Source organism: Gopherus flavomarginatus, chromosome 10 (genome assembly GCF_025201925.1).
Source record: "Gopherus flavomarginatus isolate rGopFla2 chromosome 10, rGopFla2.mat.asm, whole genome shotgun sequence".
In the NCBI taxonomy this organism is placed as follows: domain Eukaryota; kingdom Metazoa; phylum Chordata; order Testudines; family Testudinidae; genus Gopherus; species Gopherus flavomarginatus.
The window spans coordinates 75,933,607-75,960,378 of record NC_066626.1 but is presented as its reverse complement, the minus strand read 5'-3'; the positions used below and the strand labels follow the sequence as shown (position 1 = coordinate 75,960,378).

The 26,772-nt window shown below is 44.0% G+C and overlaps 1 protein-coding gene across 1 annotated transcript in view; it reads right to left on the bottom strand.

The window, feature by feature from the left end:
- CNTNAP5 (contactin associated protein family member 5) overlaps positions 1-15,708 on the bottom strand; it is a 439,165-nt gene extending 423,457 nt beyond the window's left edge. The window contains exon 1 of the mRNA XM_050916993.1: positions 15,344-15,708. Coding sequence (XP_050772950.1) covers positions 15,344-15,425 — 82 coding nt within the window. The 5' untranslated portion in view covers positions 15,426-15,708. The remainder of the gene's footprint in view (positions 1-15,343) is intronic.
- Positions 15,709-26,772: the final 11,064 nt, after the last annotated feature.

The window sequence follows — 26,772 nt, the reverse complement described above, 5'->3', positions numbered from 1 at the left end:
CAGTGCTGTGTTCATTTCCAGAGATTGGGGTGGAGGAGGGGGAGAATGGGGAGCCACACCTCTAAGCCATTCCTGATATGTTATACAGGAACATACTGCAGCAGGGGTAATATGAGTGTTGTAAATATGCCTTTTTTGCATAAAAGTGGAGAGTGCTCTATAGCAAGTGCAATTAGTGGCAGCCGCTTCCCACACACCAAATTTAAGGCATATCTTACTGGTATTTTTCCTCGATTAAAAATTAAGAAAGGAAAAACTACATTCTAAACTATAATGATGCAAGTGGATTTATCTCACTTGCAGATAGGAATCTTGTGCTGCTCCCTGTGGCAAACGCACAGTAATTAGGTTAGGTAAGAAAAGAAAGAAAAAAAAAAAACGAAACCATATAAGCCCAGAGAAGCAAGCATGAGACACACCAGAGGGTAGTTGTGGATCATTTCACTTAAACCATGTGTTCGACAACAAGAAGTAAAGAAATCTGTGGGATATTTACGCCCATTATATATGTGGATAGAGATAAAGGAAGGTCTTTTGGCACAGTTCCTCTGAGTACTATTTAGGGCTCCAGCTTGTTCTCTGATATACAGTGCATCAGACACCATGTGTGGTGTACTCCAGTGCAGGAACTGATTCCTCATGGTGCAGACATGAGACCCCCATTGGGGAAGGCTGGGGGTGGGAAGGGGAGTGCCTTGTTTATTTTTAGAGCCTAACAAGGCAAAACATAAGGAAGAGCAATTTTGAAGGCTCGATAGTTTGGCTGAATGATCTTATGGACATTATTTTTATAAACATGTGAGGAGAACACAGTATTGTGGGGGTAGCATACAAGGTATATTAGCATGAGTCTGAGTTAGATATGCGAATCAGATCGAGCACTGATATGCCCTTTATACTAAACCACATTGTCATCATTTCACCTCTGCATGAAGCAAGCTTTACAGAAAAACCCAGTGTTAAATTATTACTCATGGTTTGCCTTATCTGGACGTTCCCCTACTAAGGTCAGGGTACAGAAAGATTAAGTGCTTTGCCCAAGACCTTAAAAAAAAAAATCCATCCTTCATCTGTAAGTGTTGCTGTGACCATTACTCATCCCTGTATGCAAAACCAGCTTGAGTGGCCTCAGAAGGAAAGGAAGTTTGTCAACAACACAGTCTTAGACCTCTCAAAGTTGTTTTTCTATACATAACTCCATGATGTTAAGATCTGATCTCTCAAGACCTTCCAAGTGTATAAGGCAAGTGCTACATGTCCCATTGGAAAGCATGTAAATCTCTCCACTGTTGTGCGGGCAGAAGGAGAGAGCTGGCAAGGATCTCCAGGGTCACTTATTCCCTCTTCCCCAGCGACTCTCTTTTCCACTAGCTCCATCTATGTTTTATCTGGTCTTTGAACACACTTCTGAAAAAAGTTACCATATTGCTTATGTATATTACTTACGAGAGGATTCTGGGTACCAATTTCTCATGGCCTTAGCTGGGAGCCCAATGATGAACTCTGGGAGCAGGAGAAACAACAGAGCTAGATGCTGACAGAGATGATCTGGCAATCTTGATCCGGCAAAACCGCTCTTTTAGCTTAACAACAAGAGAAACCACTGGAATTTGGAACTGCAGTTCCAGACCGAGCAACGCAGTTTCCTTCTACTAATGGAGCCCATACTCTGCCCTGTTTGGAAGCTGATCCTCTGAAGCCTGCTGTTTAATAGGTATAGTTTGTTACTGTATCAAATACCTAGACATACATGCATTATAAGGAACCCAGATTCCACGGTAATGGATGCCTTAAAATGCTAATAATAAATAATCATCATACCCCAATACAGAAATTAAGGAAGTCTCTTCCTCAGTCTAAAATGACACACAGAAGGTGCATTGGGAGACCCAGAGCAGTAAAAACAAAAAAACAAACCAAAACAAATAACTAAAAGTTATCCTACACACACCTAACTCATTTCACCTCTCATGGAACGTTGATGTGGACAGAGCATAAAATCGGTAAGGAGAGATTTGAATCGAAGGTGCACAGAGTTTTGGAGGTCATAGCTTGTGACAGGGAAGCAGGCACAAAGACAGTAGTGGCAGAGATAAGTAAGGAAGGTTGTAAGGCTGGCATGATTGGCAGAACAAATCACTTTGAGAATGATGACACAAGATCTAAGATATAGACCCAAGCAGAGTTAGGCGGCACATGCATGTAAGAATGAGAAGTTTCACCTTGATAGGGTGGGTGTTGAGGAGGAGAGAAGACATGGCCGATCAAACAGTAAGGAAGACTGTTTTGATCACCGCATACACACAGAGAAATTAGATAAAAACAAATACTCTTGCTGGAAGGTTGCAACATAAAACACTGCTTTATTTCTTAGACTTCAGAACAAACACACAAGAACAAAAAACAGAAAGACAAAACAGGCTGCTCTCTAAGGTAGCTAAGCACAGCTCACCCCACCTTGCTACTTTCAGAAGGACTTGGATCACATGCTTGCTTTGCTACAGAGCCCTCTAGCTGGCAAGCAAGAGCTAGAGACTGCCCCTGCTTGCCCCTTCACTTACGCCCCCACCCTACCCTACCCCCGATTGATAGCTTGCAATGCCAACATAGTTCTCAATGCACCTCAAAGATTGTTTCAGTAGCAGTATTTGAGTGGCTTGGAAGATGTAGTTAAAGTAGAAGATAGAGACTGTGAAAAATTGGTTGGACAAACTGGCATTTTATTTTTGAAATGAAAATCCTGTTTCTTTCTAAATTCGCTGGTTTTGCCAGGGTCATTCCCTATTTCTTTCCTCTGCTTCCTCCCCTTTTAGTGGCAAAATGAAAAAATGAAGGGGGGCGGGAAGAGAGGAAGAAGAAAGTTAGGTGAAATAAAAACAATTTTCCCCCCACTGGAAAGTTTCCAAGGAAACTTCAGAAAAAGCAAGATGTTTTACAAAACTGTCAAGAAAAAAAAATATATATACCTACAATTTTTCAACCAGCTCTACTAGGAGATAATGAGAGCGTAGACCATACCCTAGCCATCAGCATAAATATCTTAGGATCATAGAAATATAAGGCTGGAAGTGACCTCAAGAGGTCATCAAGTCCACCCTCCTGCACTGAAGAGGGATTAAACATAAAATGGAAGGGATACATTTTTTATTTGTGGTGGAAGAAAAAAAGAGTGGCAAGATTTGGACACAGCCTGAATGTACGGGGAGTCATATGAACCCCATGTTGCAAGCCTGAGTGATGGGAGAATTGTGGCGTTTCCAGTGGCAATGGACAAAGGCAGAAATGGAGAGGATTCAAGAGGAAAAACAGCTACTTTGAAGTCGAGCTGCTGGCAAGTCAGACAAGAAGATGTGTCAGAGAGACAGTATTAAGTGTGGGACTGAACAGCCTGGAAAGGTAGAGGTTTGTCACCAGCATAAAGGGTATTGTTAAAACCACGTGGTGTCTCCCAGGGATAAGGTCTCAGATGGAAATAGAGAGAATCTAGGTGGGGTTCTTTTGGGGTTGAGGAGGAGTAGGGTGCAAGGCAGAAATAAGAGAGAGTCATAAAAGGAAGTGCCGAAGAAAGATGGTCAGAATGATAATGATAGGCACAGAACCAAGGGAAAGCATAACACAAAGGAAGAGGCAGAGATATACAGTACTGTAAGCTGAAGAAAGGTCAGAGGGAGACAGTGGGGCAGAACACCCCAAAAAAATAAATCAAGCCAGGAAGAAGTCATTTATGATGAGAGCAGTATCAGTGGAGAAGAGAAGGTGGAAACCACGTTGGAGTAGATGCTAGGGTGAGTTAGAGAAGGGGAAATGGGACAATAAGGCTTTTTCCTGAGGCTGTGGGACTCTAGAGTAGGTTCAGGCAGGAGAACAAGGAGACGATGTGGCAAGTGAGGCACTTTTCAGCAAGTGGCAGTGAGGGGAGGATAGTAGTTGGGATGGACAAGAGGAGACAGTGAGGAAATTCAGAGCTAATGACAAGGATGAAGGCAGAAAAGGAGATGCTGGAAGAGGGAACATGCTCAAAGAGGATCATTAGAGATCTATCCAATCTACTTCTCCAAGACGACAGCAAGATCCTGAGTTCTGTCTGTTTTCCAAGCTGACCAGTTCTAATCTTTTAAATCTTTCCTCATATGGAAGCTGTTCCATACCCCTCATCATTTTTATTGCCCACACCAGAGTCTGAAGATCCAACTCTAATATATCTTTTTGAAATGGGGCAACCAGAACTGCACCAAGTATTCAAGATGTGGGCGTACCATGGATTTATGCAATGGCATTATGATATTTACTATCTATCCCTTTCCTAATGGCTCCTAACATAAGAGGGCAGTGATCAATTGTTCTCCATGTCCACTGAAGATAGGACAAGAAATAAATGGCTAAAACTGAAGCAAAGGAGATCTGTGTTAGATATTAGGGAAAGCTTTCTAAATAAAAGGATAGATTAGCCAAACACTGGAGTAGGCTTCCAAGGCTGGCTGTGGAAGAACAGGTTAGACAAACAGCTGTCAAGGAATCTCTAGGTATACTTGGTCCTGCCTTTGTGCAGGGGGCTGAATTATATGACTACTAGAGGTCCTTTCCAGACCTACATTTCTATTATTTTCTTCCCTGATTGGATTAACAAATGGTGGATAGAAAGAATGTGGTGCAAATTATTATTAATGCAAGATTCTCTTTCAACCAAAATTCTGCAGTATTTGTTTAAAGTTAACTGGTTTTGGTGACCATTCCTACCAATGATACTGTTTTCTGGTACATTTGTGTTGAGTGAACTCTTTCATCCAGGTAAGCCTTTCATTGCTTAAATACAGGATCAGTTAGGGTGAGGACTCCCAGTTTTCTCTCTAATGCCTAGGTCTCAGCTGCACGACAGAACCTACCCCCTTCAAAACCTACCCTCAATTTTCACAATGAGATTATGTATCCAGATGCTTTTTGAAGCAAACAAGGAAGTTTAGAAGTGGACTAGAAAGAATGTTGGAAAAATACTAGAGCTAGTGAAAAAATGGCGGCGGGGGTGGGACGTGTTAGATTTTCCATGTGTTGTGATGTATATATTGTAATACACTATAGGCCATATGGACCTAGTATAAATGCTGTATGCTTGATATGAGCATGCGAATTGCGTGTTGGCAACTGAAGCAAGGATTTAAGGTTATGAGTGATCAAGTCCATAAGAGGAAATGGAATGTCTTGGATTATGGCAGCCTGCAAGGAACTGCTGTCCTGGAGTTACGGATGAAAAGCTTAGTAAGACGACAAAGAGCTAATGATGCAATGGACTGGTCTATAAAAAAAAGTTTGCTTGCTATAGCTGAAGCTGGAGTCAGACACTGACCCAGAGCCCTGAAAAAGAAAGTGTGTGTAATGTGGGGCTCCCTGTGCCTTGTGATCAGACTGAATTTTGACTGGCCATCGGGATTTCCTTTGGATCCTCAGACTCTGGTGTTGTATGAATGTGAAGTGAGTGGGCTTTATATTATAATCAATAAAAATATTTAGTGTCCAGTATCTGCCTGCTCCCCCACCCCATAGGGAGGTCTCTAACAGAGTCTAACACATGGACACTTAGTTTTTTGGTCCGTTTCAACAAGCAGCTGTCAACTAGTTGTGAAACACTCACACTCAAAACTCTGCACTGACATGCAAAATATCAGAAGTCTTCTGCATCCAAGAGGTGTTTTCTGAATCTGAATTGCTTGACAGATCCAGCATTGTAGGTCTGAACTCTGAGATGTGTGCGATAGGGAACAGCTCTGCTCCGACAGGGAGGTGGACTGGCTGACCTACAAAGCTATTTCTGTCTTTAGTGTCGACACATTCAAACCCAGGAGTCACTAGCAAAAAAAAAGTTTAAGTCTGCCCGCTGCTGCGAAGGTATAACAAACAAGGGCTTCTTGCTCTGCTGTTTATTCTGTGGGATAGTCCCTCACTCCCGCTCGGAGAGAAGGACCTCCCACTGAATTGCCACAGATCGTGACTTTTGGCGGGGGGGGGGGGGGGGGCTGCTTGGGGCGGCAAAACCCCTGGAGCCAGACAGCCCTCATCCTTTGTTAAATATATAGATGTTCACCTATTGAGTGATGCTGCCAACTGGTTTGACTTAAATTATACCCCACTAGCAAATCAAGTTAGAGATGATTTGAGTAAATCTGCCTTCTAAAACAAAAGCGGATTTTCTCCATGTTCAGCCATTTGTGGGATTAAATGTGTCTAATGAGTTCCTATGTGCACAGTGTTTTTGTTTTCATGGATACTACAGCTGGATGAATTATTCATTTTATTTAAAAAAAAATGTATATTTAGCCTTTTTCCCTCCAATTCACAAATCAAGCATCTGTCGAAGTCAGGGTTTTGTTACTCAAAGATTCACTGATTGCTCACTCATACCAGTAATGGACATGTCTACACTGAGGGCAGCATAAAGCTTTCTTGCCCATGGCAGGAGATCCAGGAGGAATTCTTCCCTTGAACTCCCCTGCACACTGTGTGAGCTTACTTGCAGCTACATTGGGGGCGCTGCTGGCTAGTGTATGGGGGAAGTGGAAGGGGCCATGGTCCTGGTCCCACTTCATTGTCATTCCTTCCCACCTCCTTCGATTGCCATCCCTTCCCAAGACAATCATGCACTGCTGCTGTGCAGAGGCACATGGAGAGCAATAGATCCCAGTACCCACCTCACAGCTGGATGTCACCAGGCCAGGGATAATTTATGCAAGAAGTTATTGAAGCACCAGGTTGTTCATATTGTCTACTGGTTTTTTGTGGCATGTGATTGGTTACCTAAGTCATATCACATGGTCATTGAATTCAAGAATAGAAACAAGTTTTTTTAACATGAGAACAATCAACAGCCAAGAGCATGTAATGCACTTGGTATAGGAATTTTCAAAATAATAATTTGTGCGATTTCTAGAATTCTCAGACATTTCCCCCCCCCCAGTATTTCAGTGTTCATGTCGCACTCTCTGTCAGCTCCTGGGACAGGGAAACTAATGATCCAACCAGGGAACGAAATTCGGTGATGCCACCCGAGGCACGCTGCACATATACTAAGAAGTAGACCAAAGGAACCGGCCCCACAAATACCAGCAGCCAGACACACAGCTTTGATTGGTGAAAGGGTGTGCAATATTTTTTTGAATTGCTTGCTCAGCCCCAAAGGATACCATATAGGCATGAGACAGTACTAAGCTAGGATATTGTATCACACTTTTGGGTATAAGCCAATCTCCAGTTTCTGGGACCTTGGTGAAAGGTTTCTCCCGAGTCAGGTTAGCCTAGAGTTACCTTCTGCAGGGTTTCCTCTGAAGTAGAGGGTACTGGCCACCATCTGAGACTAGACAGACTGCCAATCTGATCCATTGCCAATTCCTGTCACCATGCTCCCCTCTCCCACATTAGGCATGCCTAGGGAGAAAAAATTAATATACTAACCCTGGGCTCAGAGACCATGCTAATGGTCCATGACCGTAAAGGAATTAGCTATTGAATATGAGTGCTGTTATGAATAAGAAACCTCCAACAATGATATGTATTAAGGGACAAACCCCACCTTTTGTCCTCAGATGCAGAAGGCATTGCCCATGGGATGGCTGGATTTGAGGTGTCAATGGAGGAGTTTTACACCTTTTGCACTCCATGGTGTCGTGCACCCTGCGCTACATTCTGAAAGGACAAACTACAAAACGAAGTCAGCAGCTACTATCTTGCAGAGGGCTGTCTGCAGCAGAATCTCATGCCACTGAAGTTCCATGTTGACCCTGATGATCTGAACTGTTTAGTGTATGAGCCATTAACAATGATTTGCTTTGAGGTCAAGGGAAGCTTTCGGACAGCGCAGAAATGGAGGTAGACTGGAGAAAAGACAAAAAACCACTAACTACAAAGCTATGAATTATAAGAGATTCCTAACAGAGTTATGACAAACTCAGCTGTTTCTCTCCGCTGGGATCCATGTAAACAGCTTCTTTAAATCCAGTCCATACTGTGTTCCCTTCAGTGAGCCGAGAGCTCCAACGAACACAAAAATCTCTAAAGGAAAAACTCCACCAGTCAATGAGTTTCATATCATTTATCATCAACCAATGACTCTGTCCTGGTGCCAAAAAGAAATCCGACAGCATCTGTTTTCCACACTCAGCAGAGTTTAGAGAAGAGATGGCAGAAATTTCATGAACATGCTGCTGTGGCATCTGAATTCAATCCTGAAAACCCAGTCCTGGTTTGTCCGTCTAAATGCTGCATTCTGGAGAAATCCCTAAATAGAACTGGACCGAACTCTTCCTCCCAATTCCAGGCACTTCACACAGAACAGTGTTCAGTCTCCTAACATGACGACTCACCAACCTCATGGGAGCAAGGAGGGTGGAAGAGAGAGACCTCCATTAATCGAACTGGAGAAAGTGACACAGAGAGGCTAAGTGACTTGTCAAGGTCACACACTGGATCAGTGGCAGATTAACTTCCAGTCCGCTGCTGTAATAACTGGACCACATTTCCTGGGTTGCCATCTTTTGGCCGTTCATCAACTAAGAGATTCACCACCCAGTGGTTACACTGGAATCTTTCAGGAGTAGAGCACCAAATTTTGTTTGAATTCACCAGGGAGGAACACAGGCACAACAGGAGAAGCTGAAATTAGTTCAAGGATTCTCAAACTGGGGGTCGGGAGTTGGGACCCCTCAAGGGGTCACGATGTTATTACATGGGGGTTGGCTAGCTGTCAACTGCCACCCCAAACCCCGCTATGCCTCCAGTATTTATAATGGTGTTTTAAATATATTTAAAAGTGTTTTTAAATGTATGGGGGAGGGGTCACACTCAGAGTCTAGCTGCGTCAAAGAGGTCACCAGTAAAAAAGTTTGAGAGCCACTGTTGGAACAGTTCCATCTCACTCAAAGGTCCACACATTACTTGCAGTATAAGACATTCAGATCATCCACTGAGAATAAGCTACTCAGACTTTTGATCCATCATTCATTTATTTTGGCACTATTAATTCATCTCTATTAACGTATGGCATCCACCACTCTAATCTATCTTAAGAGAAGTTTCTTGAAGTAGAGTTTGTATTGTCTTATCAAAATGCTGTGCTGGCAGTCTCTGAACATGAGTTTCTGCCAGTATTTTCCAAATTCTGTGATGCATTACAGTAGATTTGCAAAGCTATAGAAAAGCAGGTAGCATTTTGCAGAGGCGACATTTAGAGCCAAGATGATTTTTTTCCATCTTTCTGATGAAAAGACCAGGCAAGGTCCCTCATGACACATACAAAATTCAAATGGCTACATGCCTTCTCTTTTAATAAGATTACTTTCCTATATTTTTGCAGCACATATTGAGACGCCTACTGAACATCTGTCAGGGCAATTTTCTTATTCCGCTACTGAATTCTAGAGTTTGGGTATTTTTTTTGTTTTGTTTTAAACCACATGCTGCTAACGGGGTTGCTAGTTAAAAATAAGATACTGATGCATTTTGGCATCTACTTCCTTCTCAGAATTCTATATTGCAATGTTGTCATCACTTAAAATTCCATCACTTCCATTGATCCAGTGACCAGATGACATTAACAAGCACCACAAATCTGCACAGAGCAATTAGAAAATGCAGAAACAAAATTAATGCAAAGAAGTTCATTATCAGTGACATCAAACCAGCACTGTGTAGACAAATTCTCTTGTTTCTCTGACACTAGGCAGACATGCTTATAACTGCAATGATGCCTTCTGTTTCACCTGCTGATCCAGCTAAAGTCTCCAGGAACTAAATGAATTTCAGACTTAATTACACAGGGCCAGATCCTGTTGGACTCCACTCTATCCTTTGCCTTAAATGGGAGTTTGCCTGAGAAAAGACTGAAGAAACTGTTCCTTCAAGACACTTTATTGACAAGGGGAATGAATGAGTGCAGGGCTGCTTCATTTCAATTGTACCCAGCCACAGTTGCACCCTTCCACCTTTGTACACCATAGTTGGGCTTAATCTCTCATCCTAAACTTGCTATGTCACCCTCTGTGCCTTAGTTCCCCACCTACAAAAATTGGGGGGAAAAAATCACCATTCATCTGTGAGCAAAAATTAACAGACACTTGCAACATTCTTGGAAAGTGTTACCCAGAACCGCAATATTTCCCACCGTATGAAATTAACATGTTTCATGTTATCCTCAAATCCATTTGAAAACAATTCTCTCTTGCTGTCAATTGCATGAAAGACTCTGCTGTGCTTTCATCATAAACAAAACTGCACATAGTTCCCTTCTTCGATACAGAGATGTTAAATTGCCCTGTGAGTTGATAATGCCATCTGCTTGCTGGAAGCACAATCCAAAGCTCATTGCAGTCAATGGAAAGACTCCTGTTGAACTCATTGGCTCTGCCTCAGCAGAACTGAGTGAACATTAAGTAAAGACAATAACACAATGTACATGAAACAAGGCGTTGATGATCAGGGTGTCTGGGGCTTTGGCATTGCCTGGGCCACATTTTGAGAGAGATATCCAGAAGCCCTTGCATTAGTGATCAGGTGATTACCCCCTCCACCCCCACACACACTCGTGGTCACACATCTCTACAGTAACTACATCAGTTCCTTACAGACAAAAAGTATTAATGAATTTTAGCTTCTTTTAATAGCCCTTTAGGAACTGGAGACAAAGAGGAAGAGCCAATACTAGAGGATCATTCCACTCTGCATAGCCTACCAGCAAGTACTCCGTAGACCACATTTTGAGCATCAGTGATCTACCCAATGGGTCTTTTTAAGTTTATTATTTATGATCCCATGAAAATCAATTAGCCTATGGCAAACCTGCTGCTTTTCTCGCTGTTGACCAACAGGCACCATTTTCTCATTTAAACGAGTGTAAATCCTGACTAACCCCAAAGGTTCCAAATAGCCAGAGCTGGAGTCGCTACTGACTTTATCACATTGAAATCTGTCCATCTCCAGTGACGTCAACGTAGTTTCTCTTGATTCAGGGTAGTGCAAACAGAGATTGGAGTCAGACCCATCGTGTTTATTGCCTAAACGATTCCTTTGTCCAATAAAAATCATACTTGGTCTGTCATGTCGGTTTCTATGACCAACTCTCATCTTGCATGCTTCATTCAACTCTTTGTCTGGCCATGAGCCACAATAAGTATTTAACTGAACAAAAAGAAATGTAGAGACATAATCTCCTCATATAAAACCTGATCCTGCTCCACTACAGTCAATGAGAGTTTTACCATTGACTTCACCAGGAGCAGGATCTGTTCTATAGGAAGGAATTTAAGGGCTTGATCCTGAGAGGTGCTGAACATCCACAGCTTTGATTGGGTGTTGTAAATGGGATTTCAGCGGAATTTCTCAGAATCAGGCCCTAAATGCTAGTGGATTGGCTCTGTTGAGTCTGTGTGTACAGGGGTGGGAAAGGGATTGTAATGGAAACATAGCATTAGTTACTTAAAGAATAGCTTTCCCCCCCCCCCCATGGGACTTTGGGAGATGCCTCCTCTCTGAGGCCTGGTCTACACTGGGAGGGGAGGGGCAGAAATCAATCTAAGATATGCAACTTCAGCTACAAGAATAGCGTAGCTGAAGTCAACGTATCTTAGTTCAACTTAGATTGACTTACTTCATGTCCTTGAGGCACAGGGTCGATGGCCACCGCTGCCCTGTTGACTCCCCTTCTGCCTCTTGCCCTGGTGGAGTTCCGGAGTTTAAGGATTGATTTACCACATCTAGATGGATGTGATACATTGATCCCCGATAGATCGATCACTTGCCCATGTGAGAGATGGCAGTCAAGTAAAGTGTACACTTCAGAAGGGGGAGATTGCAAAAAAATAATAGAATGTGCGGTATTTTAACTCTGAAGGAGGCAGACACAGCCTGTATATTGTAGCCGTCAGTAATCTCTTCATAGCTTTAGTTTTCAGTGCTTTACTCATCAGCGTTTCAGAGTAAATGAAGGAGCTGTCCAATGCCCACGCTACAAGTTAACTCCACTTATCTTGAGGTGGGAAAAATTAGCATTTCATATATACATATGTATGCACACACATGCTCTCTCTTCCCTATGTTGTGTTATTACCTTTTTTTTCCTACTATAAATATCCTGTATCCAATCACTGACGATTTAGGAATAATTTAGCCACCAACCAGCATCTCAAAACATGCAACTTTTTTTTTGTTCAAGATTTAATCTATTTTATGCAATTTTCGCCTGCCTGCTGATGAATGTAGAAATTAAAATGTTACAAGACTATGTATGCAACATGGCTTTCAATAGTGTTTGTATCTATTTTCTGGTAATTAATATCTCTGGGAGAAATTCTGTTGCTACTGTAGCTATTTAATGTAATAAAGCATTGCAAGGAAGCAAGGTTGAAGAATGTATGGAGTTTTATTAGTATTAGGTAATTCTAACCTCTCTAATGAGGTCTACTGACCCCTGCCCATAGCTTCATTTCAAAGCAGATTCTTTAGCGGTTATTTATTTAGTTACAGAAATATAGCAGCAGTGGGATCATGAGACAAAAATTCAGAGATGTGAGGTAATTAACTCACCCAATGCCAAGAGCGTTCATTAAAAAAAAAAAAAAACAGTTGAAGGCAAGAGTATATGCAAAAATACAGAATATAAAAATTTAGCAGTCTCTCAAGTTAAGAATACAAAACTTACAATCCTGTTATATTTGGTATTAAATAGGACTCAGTATCAGAGCTGATTCTTCCTACTCCAAACACAGTTCTTGTCCACTAAAAACATTGGGCTCCCAGGTCTGTTCTTGTTTATACTAGTGTAAATCAGGAGTGACTCCACTGAAGTTAATGAATTACTCAGGGTAAATAAGATCAGAATCTAGTTCCTTGGCCAAAATGTACAATCATGGGAGCCTTAATCCAGGCTTCTAAATCTATATTTTGGCTCCTAAATAGAAGCTGCCCAGTTTTCAGAGGTTACTGGCTACTCACAGTTCCCACCACCCAACTTCATTATGAGTTTCAGCGCTCAGCACCTCTGAATAGGTGGTCATTTAGGTATCTAAATGTGGATTTAGGAAGCCTAATTCTAGATGCATGGAGATGAACATTTTGACCCACATATAGGTTTTTAGCATGTTGTTTCAAGTCCTCCAATGATGTAAAGTAGCTTAATTGCACTGAAGTCACGGGAGCTATAATTTTGTATGCCAGCTGAAAATCTAGTCAGATGTGCCAAGATTTTTCTTTAAGAGCTGAAGAGATTTCAGCCCAGATAAAATTATTGTGATGTGTGTGTACACAAATTCCCAAGATCAGAATCTTGCTACAAGTCCCCTAGTACCTTATAGCTGTTACAGCTTCGCATAGGCTCTTTAGCTTAGTTCCCAGGAAAAGCACTTACAGCCTACTCCAGGCTAATTCATTGAACAATGAATAAGTAAAATCTGTGCAGTATAATAAAACCATTGATCATTAGGCTTTAAAAAGATTGGCTTCTAAATATTTAGGAAGCAGTGTGTATTCAGGGGAAATGTTTATTGGCACTGGGATATTAAACTGTCACCCATGAAATAGTAAAACTCATTAACGCAGAGTTTCCTTTTAAATGTTAGAAATTAACTTTATTACTGTATCAGTAATGGCAAGCCTGAGTCTTAAATCGTCTGCCAGTTAGTATTTGTGGATATTATTAAAACATATTAACCATATTTTAATTGGCTCCAAGAAAAAAAAAAGTTCTCCCCACCCTAGCATTTTTGTTGTTCATTTAAAAGCAATTGAACAGAAGGGGGAAAACATTCCTATAAATATATTTATAGTGTTTATTGAATTTACTTTTCCCCTGTTTAATCAAACTATTCTCTTTCTTTAGCTGTGTCAACATGTGAAAATATGCCTTTTCAGTCTTCCTCCTGCCAACGTATGGACTCTATATGGCAATAGTGACCTCTAGTGTTCAAAGATATCAGAAATCAGGCAGTATTTTATTCAACCTCACTACAGCAATAATTTCATTTTAGGAGAGAGATTCTTCTACCCTCCCCCTCTTACCTACCTTTATTACAGGAGTCAATTATGTTTACAAAATGGGTTAAATGACACATCTGGAGGTGTTGATATTAATCAGCTTCTACTTATTTCATGACCTGATTTCTGAAGTCATAAATAGATCTTTGGATTCTGGACTTCTTAAATTCATAACACTGACCTCTATCACTTCCCTAGCAAGAACTTATAAAAATACAATTCAATACCTTCTGGACAAACTCAAATATCCTTCCTTATGTAGAGTCTTAACATTTCCCACCATTTCTTGTTTCAGCTTTTCACTGCCATCTCTTACTACTATTTATTTATTTTTCTATTATTAAGCAGCACAAAAGATCATATTCACCATCTGCATATTCATTACTGCACCAAGGGTTAGAAGACTAAAGAGAGAGAACCCTTAGACCACTCTAAGTTTCCCTTTCACTGTGACACAGCATATCATACCATGCCTCTGAAGGATCATTGTCTGCAATGACAAACACAGCTGGCATAACCTTAGGGCCAAAATAAATAGAAGGGGGGAGTGCTTTGAGGGAAATGATCTTATAGGATTTCTCTCATCTGATGAAAAGGAAATAGAAGTCAGACTTGGAAGAGAAAGACCTACCCATTCTTGGATGCTAGGGTAGAAACCTCTAGGACACTAGCCATCAAACAAGTTTGTTTTAAAGGTGTTATTTAAAAACACAGCACCTTTCAGATTGCAGAATCTTCTGCATTCATCCTTCACACCTATTCACGCGCTGTGAAGGTTTGATTTCAGAATGCAACGGGTTTTTCATATCACTTTAGAAGTCTAGCAGGAGCTGCTGTTTGTGAGGATCAGATATTGTCACCTGGCTATCCTAAAATTTATATCACAGTTAAGACCTTAATGTCCTGTGGGCATGAGCTAGGTAAGAAGAGAGACTAATTTCAGCTGGGGGAGGCACCTTTAAACATAATGCAAAATCCAAGCTACAAGCTTAGACCCACAGCGGCTCACTATAGGCATCTCTCCGACATCGTCAGTCGCTTGTACAGCGAAACAGCAGCACAAACAAACAGGGAACGAGGCAAAAAATGATCAAACCCCACTTCAGCCTGAAGCCCCGACAGGCAGGACTGTTGCAAGGAACCTCTCCATCTTACTTGAACTTTGCATTTCAGGCATAACAAACTCCTTAACTAGCCAGCCAGAAAGGTGAGCAAATCAACTAACTTTCCTGGAGGTCATGCCCAATACCCTACAGAGCAGCTTTCCTCCACCCTGGCAAAACACCAAGAAAGCAGCTCATTTGCCTAGGTCTCTGGCATGCCCCTTGCTACTTACAGTTTGTTGCTGCTAATCCCAGATGCCACAGACTGAAGAGCAGCAGAGTCAAACGACAGGAGAGTTTGGGAGCAGAATCCATTGTCCGCACAGGGCGAGCAGGCTCCCTAATCCCCAATTTCAGATCGCCAGCCGGTCTCTCCTCTGGGTCTGCTGCTCCCCTTGCCTTTGCTCATTGACTTCATCCACCATCCAGGCGCCCCAGACGAAGCTGCAGCGAGAGAGACACTCCTACAGCAATCGTCTGAAAGGAGCAGCTCCGGGCAAGCGGCGGACCCGTGCAAATCTACCACGGAAATTCACCTTCCAAGCTCACGTTCAGACTCAGCAAACCAGGCGCCGGGCAGCTCCTTATAGGCGACAGGAGCTGCGCGCTCCACCTCCCGCTGCCTGGGAGGACCCTGCTTGCTATCTTCAGGCGTTGATGATCAGCATCAGAGTCACCGTGTAAATCAGCTGCCGGGAGCAGCTCGCTCTCGCTCTCTCTTTTTCCGGGGACTGCTCCTGCTCGAGCAGCTTAACGCCACCCCAGCGAGGAACCAAAACCTCATCTCACCCACCCCAGGGAAGGTGGAGATGGAAAAGCACCCCTTGACTCATCCAGTGCATCTCCCCCACGAATCTCTCTGGGTAGGGAAAAGGGAGTGTGGCTGGAGGAGGGAAGCCGAGGTTATTATGAGTAATGGAGAGCTGCCCAAGAGTGCAAATGAATCCGGACTCCTTTCTGGTGCAAAGACCAACCAAAAAAAAGGGGAGGGCGGGGGGACAGGGACTCTGCTCCTTCTGTGTCTCTAGGCTAAGCTTCAGTCGCTGAAGAGTCTGTTACGTTCACATCGCCTGGGTGGTGGGCTGCGCTTCCCAAACTCATTAGGACACCCCGTGTAAACAACCCCGGCTGGAAAGGGAGCGAGGGCCCCGGGTAATCAGTCTGGGTCGGTTGCAGGTACGTGGCTAGGTGGGGCTGATTGAACCGGCTGTTTATCCTGTTATAATCCGGTTAGCAAGATTAGTGTTTGCGGTAGCTGCTCGCAGCCTTCCCTAAAAGACCCCCCTCCCCCAAGTGCACAAATGACTAGGGACGTGAAGATGCAGCGTGAACATCTCAGCTTCCTGGCTGGACCTGCTATCCCCGGCCAAAACGGAGTTCACTGCTTGACTGATGTGTCTCAGCTCTTAGCACCAATAGGGTGCCAATTATCGTGGCTGAGTGCTGGGAGGGGGGTGGAAATCATAATTTTACAAGGTATTTTTCCTGGGGTATAAAACAACGCACTTGGAATATTTTGCATGAGCCTTATTGCATCGGTTTTCCGCTGAGCCCACGGCCTTGCGTATAAGGTCCTTCCAAGAACACTTAGCTTAATGATTCCTGAGACTTCGTCCCACATCAATAGAGTGTTGTATCAAAGTCGGATCAAAACTGCATGAGTGACCCAACTTTAACCCTCAAAAAACATGTATTGGGAGCATTAGAGTCTCTGTGGTGAGCAATTCTCTGGTCCCGGGTCATCATAAACATTCCTGATCATGGGCAAAAAATAATGAGAAGGTTTAGACCATTTGCCATAGTGCTTATGAGGTGGAGAGCTCAGGTCTAAATTGCTGGCATGCTGCAAAACTCATCTGAAAGCATGGAGCTGGGAGGAACCACTGCTTGCTTAATGCCTGCAGATGGAATTAAAAAGGAACAAATAGCATTTGGCTGTAAAGGGACAGGCCACTCAAACATCACATAGCTGCCTGAATATTTGTACCTGTTCTTCTTACAAGCAACACCTAAAATGGCGTTTCCTACTCTCTTTTAGGTATAATGTTGGATTGTCAACACTGGGGTTGTCAATAGGCAGACCATGGGCCAAATCCACACTGCCAGATGTTTTTGAAGGGACCACAAAATCGTTTTGTTTACTTATCATCATCATTACTGTGGTGTGATAAATGTTATTCTGGAGTCTGGACCTTAACTATGAACTAAGAAACTTGGACTGTCTATAACTAAGAAATGTGGACTGTCACCAGAAATAATTGACTACCCCTGGTCTACCTGGGTATCAATCTGAGCAGAGCCAGCTTCACTGGATTCCCAAAATAATTTAGCTAGGGGTTTAACTTTCCTCAGAGGAGCTAATCCCTTTGTGGAACTATCAGCAGGTAAATTTCCAGACCGCCTGCTCTCTTGTGCAAGTACACACCTAAGTAAAATCAAGTCTATGATTAAGCGTATGCATGATTACAAATATGGTTTTAGTTTCCCCTGTTGTTGCATGAGTTCTTAGTACATGAAGGGAGAGAAAACGAATTTAGAAAATGTGATTGTAACAGGACAGGGGGACTCAGGGTGAGGATCTGAAACAACTTTTAACTTTTTTTTTCTTCAGTTGACTAGATTTCAAATTTCCCTGTATCCCTTTAAGTTGCCTGGCACAACTGTACAATTTTTAATGGATTCAGTGAACTAATTCACACTTTGTTTATAGGAAAGCAGCTGTAGAAGTGAATTGTGCAGTTTAATTAAGAGTTATTGGTAAATAAGGGCCTGATTCTGCAGTGGGGCTCACGTGGGTGGGGCGAGGTGGTGGTGGTGGTCGGAATTGACCTGATTTCAAGATCAGAACCTGATTTTCTGGAATGTTTTTGCATCAGTTTTCAGTCATATTTACAGCTTGTTGTTTTCCTGTCAGTCACGTCAGTTCACCAAGCAACTTTGTATCTTAAGCAACAAACCTAAGTGTTAAGATTTGTGACTGTTTGGCTACAGGAATACTGCAGATCTGACAGGAGGAGAGGGCTAAGCAGCTGTTCTTTGCAGACAAGCCATGTTCTCAGGACTTTTTGCCAGCAAGATTTTTATTAGGAGCAGAGTTATTAATCATTATTAGAGTTATTCAGATCAGAGAGGAATCCAGTTTGGAATTACAGGTCAGGACACCTCTGAATTTTGGGAGAATTCAGATCTGGATCCAATCTCCACATACCACCTGCATCTCTTTTATAGGCTGTCAGCAGAACAGTTTGGTTTGACAGCCTTCAGAAAATGAATTCATGCTTTAAGAAGGGTAGAATCCAAACTCTTTCTTAAATGTTCTTGCACATTCTGGCCCATATGTTCTCCTCCATAGAATGAGTGAAAAGTTGGTATCATGGTTAAGATGCTGGACTGGGAGTAAGGAGACCTGAGTTCAGTTGCTGACTCCCTGTGTGACCTAGTGCCAGTCACTTAATCTCTCAAGGCTTCAGTTCCCCATCTGTTAAATGGGGCAACAATACTTCCCCATCTTACAGGGATGTCAGGAGGATAAATTCATTAGTGCACATAATGTGTTTAGATACTGTGTCCACTTAAGCTCCCATCTAAATGGGACCACTGGATGTAAATCATACTGAAGTGAGGAGGGACCATAGAGAATGCGACAACATCACCTTTCAGTCTAGCTAAGTTTTCACACCATCCTCATCACTGTGAGATTTAAGTGCATGTGGTATTAAATACTTGTAGCCAGACCCCCTCGTAGCATCAGTGGTGTGGCCTGCTTGGTGCACAAAGGAGCCAAAACTGCTAATCCTCATAAATATTCATGGTGCTTGACAATATAAATAATGATCCCCAAAAGAACTGAACATCTCTGCATCTAGCCTGTGCTGATGCCTGGTTAAATTACAAAAGGAGGCGTGCATGTAGAAGGTTCCACTCATGTACATCAGACTGCAGGAACGGGGCCAATATTAAAATGGGAACAAAGAGGAGGTGAGGATAACAGAGGGAGGAGTAGGAGAGGGCGGTGGCCACTGGGGACAAAGCTGTCACAGGTGCCTGTTCTAGATGACAGAAATCACACTGGCAGAAGATCAGAATGACTGTTGTTCTTGCTAAATATATCACCCATTTCTTTGGCCTAGCTTAACATCAATACGCTTTTCAGGGGGCACTCTGATCCTCTACCTATCTGCTGTCTGTATAGGTGGAGAAGGGAGAGAGAGACACTCTGTTTATTGTTCTGTCTGTTGGAACACATTCACATACTACAGTGATTTCAGTCTTACAAGATGCCTGGACAGGCACATATTACAGGATGAATTTGGCCCTGGAAGTAAAGCTGGTTGCGTAAAGGGAACGTGTATTCTTTATATTACAGTAGTGCTCAGAGGCCCCATCTGAGATAGAGGACCTGTGCTGTGCTTACATTATAGACAGTCACTGTCCAGAAGAGTTTACAGTCTAAGCGGACAAGATAGGAAGAATTCCTAGAAGTAATCATATTTCTGCAAACACTTCCATTCATACAATAGTTTGTGGAGGGAGGTGCTGCTATTTATATGAATACCCATTTTCATATGCAAACAAGAGGATGTTGTGATTCATTACATGGTCTCTCTTCTCCTTTTCCCAGAGAGGCAGTCATCCAATCAGGCAATAAAATGCCATTCAAATTAACTGAATAATTGCCTACACTGAATAAGCACTTACCTACATTTTCAGACGGGACTAGTGATTTTGAGTGTCCAAGTGGGGCACTCAAAAATGGTCTGATTTTCAGTCTCTATACAGATTGGAGCATCTCAACCCACTAGTCACTGCTGAAAGTTTATGGATGAGGGGTGAACTGAGAGCTGAGGCATACTCTCATTTATTGAGACAAACGATTTGATGGACCATTACAAATAATGAACAACTCTGCATCACTTTGCAGAAAGTTTGCAAATGGGAGCAGGAAGGGCTAAATTCATTAAATACATCATTTGTGACAAATGGTTCACCCAGCTGAAGTGCTGAGTATTATTATAAGCAGCAGCTGAACCAGGTATGACAGGCTATATTCCTGTATGGAGGAATTCTGTTCTGTTATCCTTTAGTCCTTTCCCTAATCTCTGTTATGGATGGAGGTCATTTTTTTTGTGGAAATTAATGGAATCATTAGGCCATTTTAACCCTGCTGTAATTACCATGCAGAAGGAGATAACTGATAACCATGGAGCGCTAGATTGTCATTTAGACTGCATGCCCACACAAGGGAGTAAGGGGGGGTAGAGACCACCGCCCTCTGTTTTATTTTCTCATGCAGGCTACCAGCACATTAGGTCTAGTCATGCAGGAAGAAGCATGTTCTGATCCTCTGATGGATGGCAGAAGAGAGAACACTTGATCATTACCTGTTAGGTTCACTCCCGCTGGGGCACCTGGCATTGGCCACTGTCGGTAGACAGGATACTGAGCTGGATGGACCTTTGGTCTGACCCAGTACGGCCGTTCTTATGTTCTCCACTTACTCCACTCCCTAGAGCAAAAAGGTGCAGAATGTTTGAAATCTGGGCTCCACCTCTCTACATTGCTCAGCTGTTCTGATGCAAGAGGTGTCATATTTTGCTGCTGGTACGAATTGCTACCCTCTGTGAACAAGTAAAGGAGGAGTTGTAACTCAGAGGGGTGTTTAAGTCACAGCACCTCTGGGAGCTGCTCGTGGAGCTGTGCTGTATATGCACAGCCCCCTTTGTTCAGGGCTGGGCCTGAAAGCACAATCTAGGTTTACACTCACTGACCTTAAAAAGATCGTTTCCTCTTGGAACAAGATGCATTTCCATGATAATGAATCAGTCCTGTGTGGTCACCCTCCCATTTTGGAGAGTAAAGAGATTTCAGCACTGTAATATGTGGCTGATTTTGTTCATCAAGGGTTGAGACAGATGCACTCGTCTCACCGCTGAGGCGAGCCTGCTAGAATGGTGGCAGAGCTGTAGCTCTCTGCCAGATTACACAAATGTTACTGACTCTCTTGTATTAGTTAAAGATCAGCTGACAGCAGAGGAATATTAACATACTGTAGTGGTGCACAGGGTGGATGCTTGTGGGTTCCTTTGCAATCGATTCATGTTGTTTTACTTAAAATAAGATTTTCAATTAAAGATTTTAACAACCACCAAGACCACCAAAGAATCACTTTGGCTTTTTCTTGGCCTTCCCCCCTACACACCCACCCACCTTGGATACTAAAACAACATCCACATTTAACTAATAACACTTGAATCAGAAGAATTGCTGTGAATTCTTATGCCAGGGATTTAAACTAGAGCAAACAAGTCCCTGTAGGTCTTCTTAAAGAGGAAAAAATCCTTGCTCCATCCTCTTTTAATTTGTTAGGTCAGTGCTGAGCCATCTGAGGCCCAGATACAAAAGGGGAGAAACGTTCTTAAGAGATTATGAAATGGAGATGCTCTTGGAAGCAGGCATGGTGCAAGGGACAGAAGTGTCCTTGAATTGGGGGAGGGATAGCTCAGTGGTTTGAGTATTAGCTTGCAAAAGTCAGGGTTATGAGTTCAATTCTTGAGGGGGCCATTTAGGGATTTGGAGTAAAAATCTCTCTGGGGATTAGTTCTGCTTTGAGCAGGTGGTAGGAGTAGATCATCTCCTGAGATCCCTTCCAACCCTCATATTCTATGATTAACAGGAAAAGAAAGTGTATGTGAGGAAGCAGAGAGAGTAGGGAAAAAAATAGCTTGGGTGAATTGCAATCCAGGTTGCCAACATGGCCTTTGACTCAGTGAACGAACACATTGGTGCTATCTCTCTACTGTCTCCTCCAGGTTTCCCAACTTTTCTCTTCCGGGGGGGCAGAAGCCTAAATAGGCTGCAAAGTGAAATCTGTCTCTGTCAATCCCTTGCAGATGCAGAAGTAGCTTCCAGCAACAAGCTGCAGGGTTGTCAGTAGCTGTTTCACTTTTTCAGATTGCTCAGGATAGGAGGAAGGAGCTAGGGACCTGATTCTGATGTCATTCACAGTGTCGTAAGGGCCTGATCCAAAGTCCATTGAAGTCATCCACTGGCTTCAGTGGGCCCTAAATCAGGAGTAATTCTACTTACTGGAGTTACCTCTGTGTAAAGCCAGGTTAAGTGGGACTGGAATCAAGACCAGATGGAATGGAAACACTGTAAGACAGAGTAGCTTTTACATCTGTAGGCTCTGTTATAGTCTTTCCACTATTCACACTCTGCAATTAAAAAAAAAAAAACTACATTCTACAATATTCTACTTCAGTCACATTTGTCACAAGAGGTAGGATACACAAAGGGACTTAGGCTTCAGGGTGGAGCCCAGCTTTTAGGTGCCTAGAAAATCATGGGCAGCCCTGCAATCCACCAAGCTGAGTTAGGTACCTAGCACCCGCTACAAGATGGATGGTGAGACACAGGTGCCCAAAAATGCGAGCCACAAAAGGCCGCATGTTATGTGGGGAGCCACCTATGCTTGCCAATGGGAGATGCCCACAAGAGGAGTGTGTCCTAAGCCCCACCCCTCTCATAGAGATAGACCAAAGCTTAGGCACCTACACTACTACACTACTGTACGTCACTCAGGGATGTGAAGAATCCATACCTCTGAGCGATGTAGCTATACCGACTGCAATCCCCTGTGCAGACAGCGCTACATTGCGGGAAAGCTTCTCCTGCCAATATAGCTACTGCCTCTTGCAGAGGTGGAGTTACTAAGCTGATGGGAGAGCTCTCTCTCTCTTCTTGGCTTAAAGCATGCATCTTCACCAAAGGTGCTACAGTGGCACAGCTATGCCAATGTAAATTTCTAGGGTAGACCTGCCCTAAGTCTGGGCTGCAGGGAGACACCATCTCTGCTTAACGATCTGCCCCTTAGCGAGAGCCCTGGAGTCAGGCGACTTAGGTACCTAAATCATTGTCTGAGGGAATGAAGTAGGCACGTGCCTCAACTCACACAGAAATGGGGTGGAAAGGGAAGAGGAGTTAGTGGTAGGCCACAGGTAAAGCACTCACCAGGGACAGGACAGACTCAAAGTGCAGGCCCCCAGACATCTGCTCAGCCAGAAGGGCATGAAGGATTTGAACAGGGGTCTGCAATACCTCTCAAGCATGGAGCTATGGGGTCCCTCTTGATCCCTCCTGGTGAAGCTGTTCGACTAGACCAAGGACTTCCCTCCCACCTCCCAGGTGGGGGCCCCAACCACTGTGCCAAAGAACCATTCCCACCCCACCCCCAATCAGTCTTCCCCTCCCTACTGGCTCCATGACAGCCCGCTGTGAATTAAAACCACAACATAGCCATCGGGACAGAGGAAGAGGAAGAGAGAATTAGCAGATCATCTGCTCATACACACCCAGGGAGGTGGGCAGAGCCCCATGGGGACAGGGAATGGGAAGAACAGAGGGTGAGACATTGGAGGGAGGGAGCTGAGCCACCCTATCACTGACAAATGCCATATCCCTGACCCATCACAAGCGGCCTGCATTTAATGGCTTCACAAGCCCCATGGACCTTTGGCCTGGAATTGTTCAAATGGCAGCATGGCAGGCCCAGCTCCCAGATCATCTCAGGGTGGTAGGGAATACCACATGGATGCATTGACAGCAACGCAATAAGCAGGAATGGCAGAACAGATGCATGAAGACAATGCTATGCACAGAGTGGACACATGGACTTTATAGGCTGTGGATCACTATAGCCACAGTGGTCACAGACTCCACTGACGCTTATCCTACAGTCCAGATGAGGACCACAGCCGCTCAGCAGCTCTGTGATCCCATTTACCATTACCCACTGCACCCCACTCTCCACACGTCTGCCATGCCCCCTGTCCCCCATCCCATCCCAGGAGGGTGGGTCAAGGAAGGCAATAGTTTTATGTGTTTCAATATATCACTCCAGCGTATGTCTTCAGGTTGTGCACTTTTGAATATGTGGTGGAGATCCAACCACTGCAAGAAAAAGTGCACACAGTCTATTGGTTTATGCTTTTCCTGCAGCAAGTCATCAGGTGAAGCTCCTTTGCCAGAAGAGGGAGCCCCATTACCTAACCAACACCATCCTGCACCTCAACTCATCACCTCTTCAGAGACCTACAGCTCCTCACAGATGCTAACTGCACAATCTGAGGTGACCCTGTGCACACCCGCTGGAACACATCACCATCTGGCATAGTCCTTTCAGCATCCTCTTCCTCCACTATTTCCCCTGCAAGTCCACCTTGAACTAGTTCCCGCTGTCCTCCCCGTGCACAGCCCTCCATACATCTGGTAAGATCATCAAGTCCCACACCCAGTCCTGGTTCTGGCAAGGAGGGGACACAATCCCAGTAACAGAAGACTGTTTTCACCTCCTTGTTGACCAGAATGAGATCACGATGCAGAAAATGGCAGGGTTCGGAAGAGAGCATGAAAAAGACCTTGAACCGGTGCTGGGGTCCTGGGATCTACAGATGAAAGAGGCCCACACGAGCAATGCCATCCATGGTTGGGTTCACGAGGCCGTTCCAGCTCAGAATGAGAAACTGGACAGCCTATTTACAGCAGTTAACTGAATTGCCAATGTACTGCTAATCGCTCTCAGTACCCAGATGCCCTCACTTTCCTTAGGGGGCAACCCACACTGGCAAGATCTCAGGAACCACTGCTTGTCTCTGCCAGAGACCAACCCCCACCCAGCCCAGAGTCTCATGTGGCTTAGCCATCTGAGTCATGAAAACTCCTTCCTCCCTTCCTTTTTCTTGCTCTCCTGTTCTATCTCCTACTCTTGCCACCTCATTTTGCTTTCTTGTTCACTGATCTCTCACTACCTCTCACCTCCTTTTGACTCCTCATCTGTGTCCCCTCCAACTCCTTCTCCAACTTCCTCTGCCTCCTGACCTTCCCTGTATTCTCTCCCATCACCTCGCTCCTCCGTCTGCAACTCCTCCTTCTCCTCTGACCTGTACTCATCACCTCTCCCCTTCCCCTCTGTCACACTCCTCTCCCTCTTTGCATTCCCCTCACCTCCTGTCCCTCCATATATCACTATTGTAACCTTCTGCTGCTGCTCAGCGAAGAGTTCTCCCAACCCCATTTCTTATGGGGCTGGGACCTCACTTCTAGCTTCCAGCTGAGAAACAGAGCCAATCTGTTTAGCTGCTTTTTAGCTGAATTGGCTGGTTCCTAACATCTGCCTTCTCGTCTTCTCCTTAGACCAGGGCCTGCTGCTCCCTGGATCTGCAGATCCTTAAAAGGGAAGACTATCCTATTACAGGGGAACATGTGCCACTAGGGTTAGGCACCTGTTCCTATGGTAGGAAAGGCCATGTTGGGTCCTGACTGGGGTGTGGTGGCTTGAGAAGGGCAGAAGGGGGCATGTGTGGGATGCGGTTATGTGCAGTAGTGTGGAAGGGGAGATGAGGGCCAGCTCCTCCAAGATCTGTAGCATGCTCACTTGCATGGGACCCACCATGAGGTAGAGGCCTCTGGGCTTTGTAAGATGCTGGCCAAACCCCCTTCTTAGCTAACAGCCACCCCTGCAAAAATTCTCCTTCAAGTACCATCTCTCTGAGTCCAGATTGAGGCCCTACATAGGGTTTGTGGAGGGACACTGGGCATTTTGTCACAACATCAATGAGCATTCATTTGTGCTGTAGCTCCCATCGATGTCGCTCATTCACTCCACCAACTTAATAACTCCACCTCTGCGAGAGGTGTAGTGCTTCGGTCAATGTAGCTAGATCAATGCAGAGTCAGTGCAGACACTGCGTTGCTTACATTGATTGTTGCTGCCTTTCAGAAACTGTCTCACCCTGGCAGTTAAATCAGTGCAAGTGCTCCTGGTGAGGACGTGCATCGCTGACACAATGAGCATAGTGTGGACACGTAAAACCGATCCAATTACTGCGGTGGCTGTCCATTGACATAACTTTGCTGACAATTTTGTAATGTAGTCACCTAAGGAACTTTGATAGCAGCAAGTTAGCTGCTGTTGTAATCCACACACCTCCTGGGTGTGGTGTTCTGTCCCATCTAGTGGCAACGAGACCACTTAGAGAGAGAGTTAAATGAGTCTGCTACAGCCTTAGCTAAGAGCCAGCTGGCTTTTAGCTCATGCTATAGAGGCTCATGCACTAAACTCCAGAGGTCCTGGGTTTGATCCTGCCTGATGACAACCAGGGTCTGTCAGTGCTACACTACAGGCTAGGTGGGTGTTTTGGGAACCTCAGAAATGCAATGGATGGGACTTAGATACCTAAAAATATTACTTATATGCCTGAACATAAGATTTAGCTGCCTAAATTGTTTCATGGACCCCACCCAAGGATAGTAAGTGTAAAGTAGTAGTGGGTGTAACTCTGTTCCCAGTAGGTCATGGAGGAAATCTGTGGCAGGGTCAGGAATTGAATCTAAACCATCCTGCCTCTCTTAATTGGTGTTTCCCATCTCTTCCTTCATCCTGTGAGTCAATAACCCATTTCATAAATGAAACAACTCACCACAGGGTGTGAATCCATCAGACAAAGCAGCACACATGATTCAGTCCCCAGCACCTCTGAGATACTCAGAGAACTAGTAGACACAGTCCCTGTGGCATGTTATTGTTTGTTTTTAGGTGTTAGTGGTGTTCTGTTATTTTAGACAGAATACATGGGCCTGAAGATCAAAGGTGCTAATATAACTC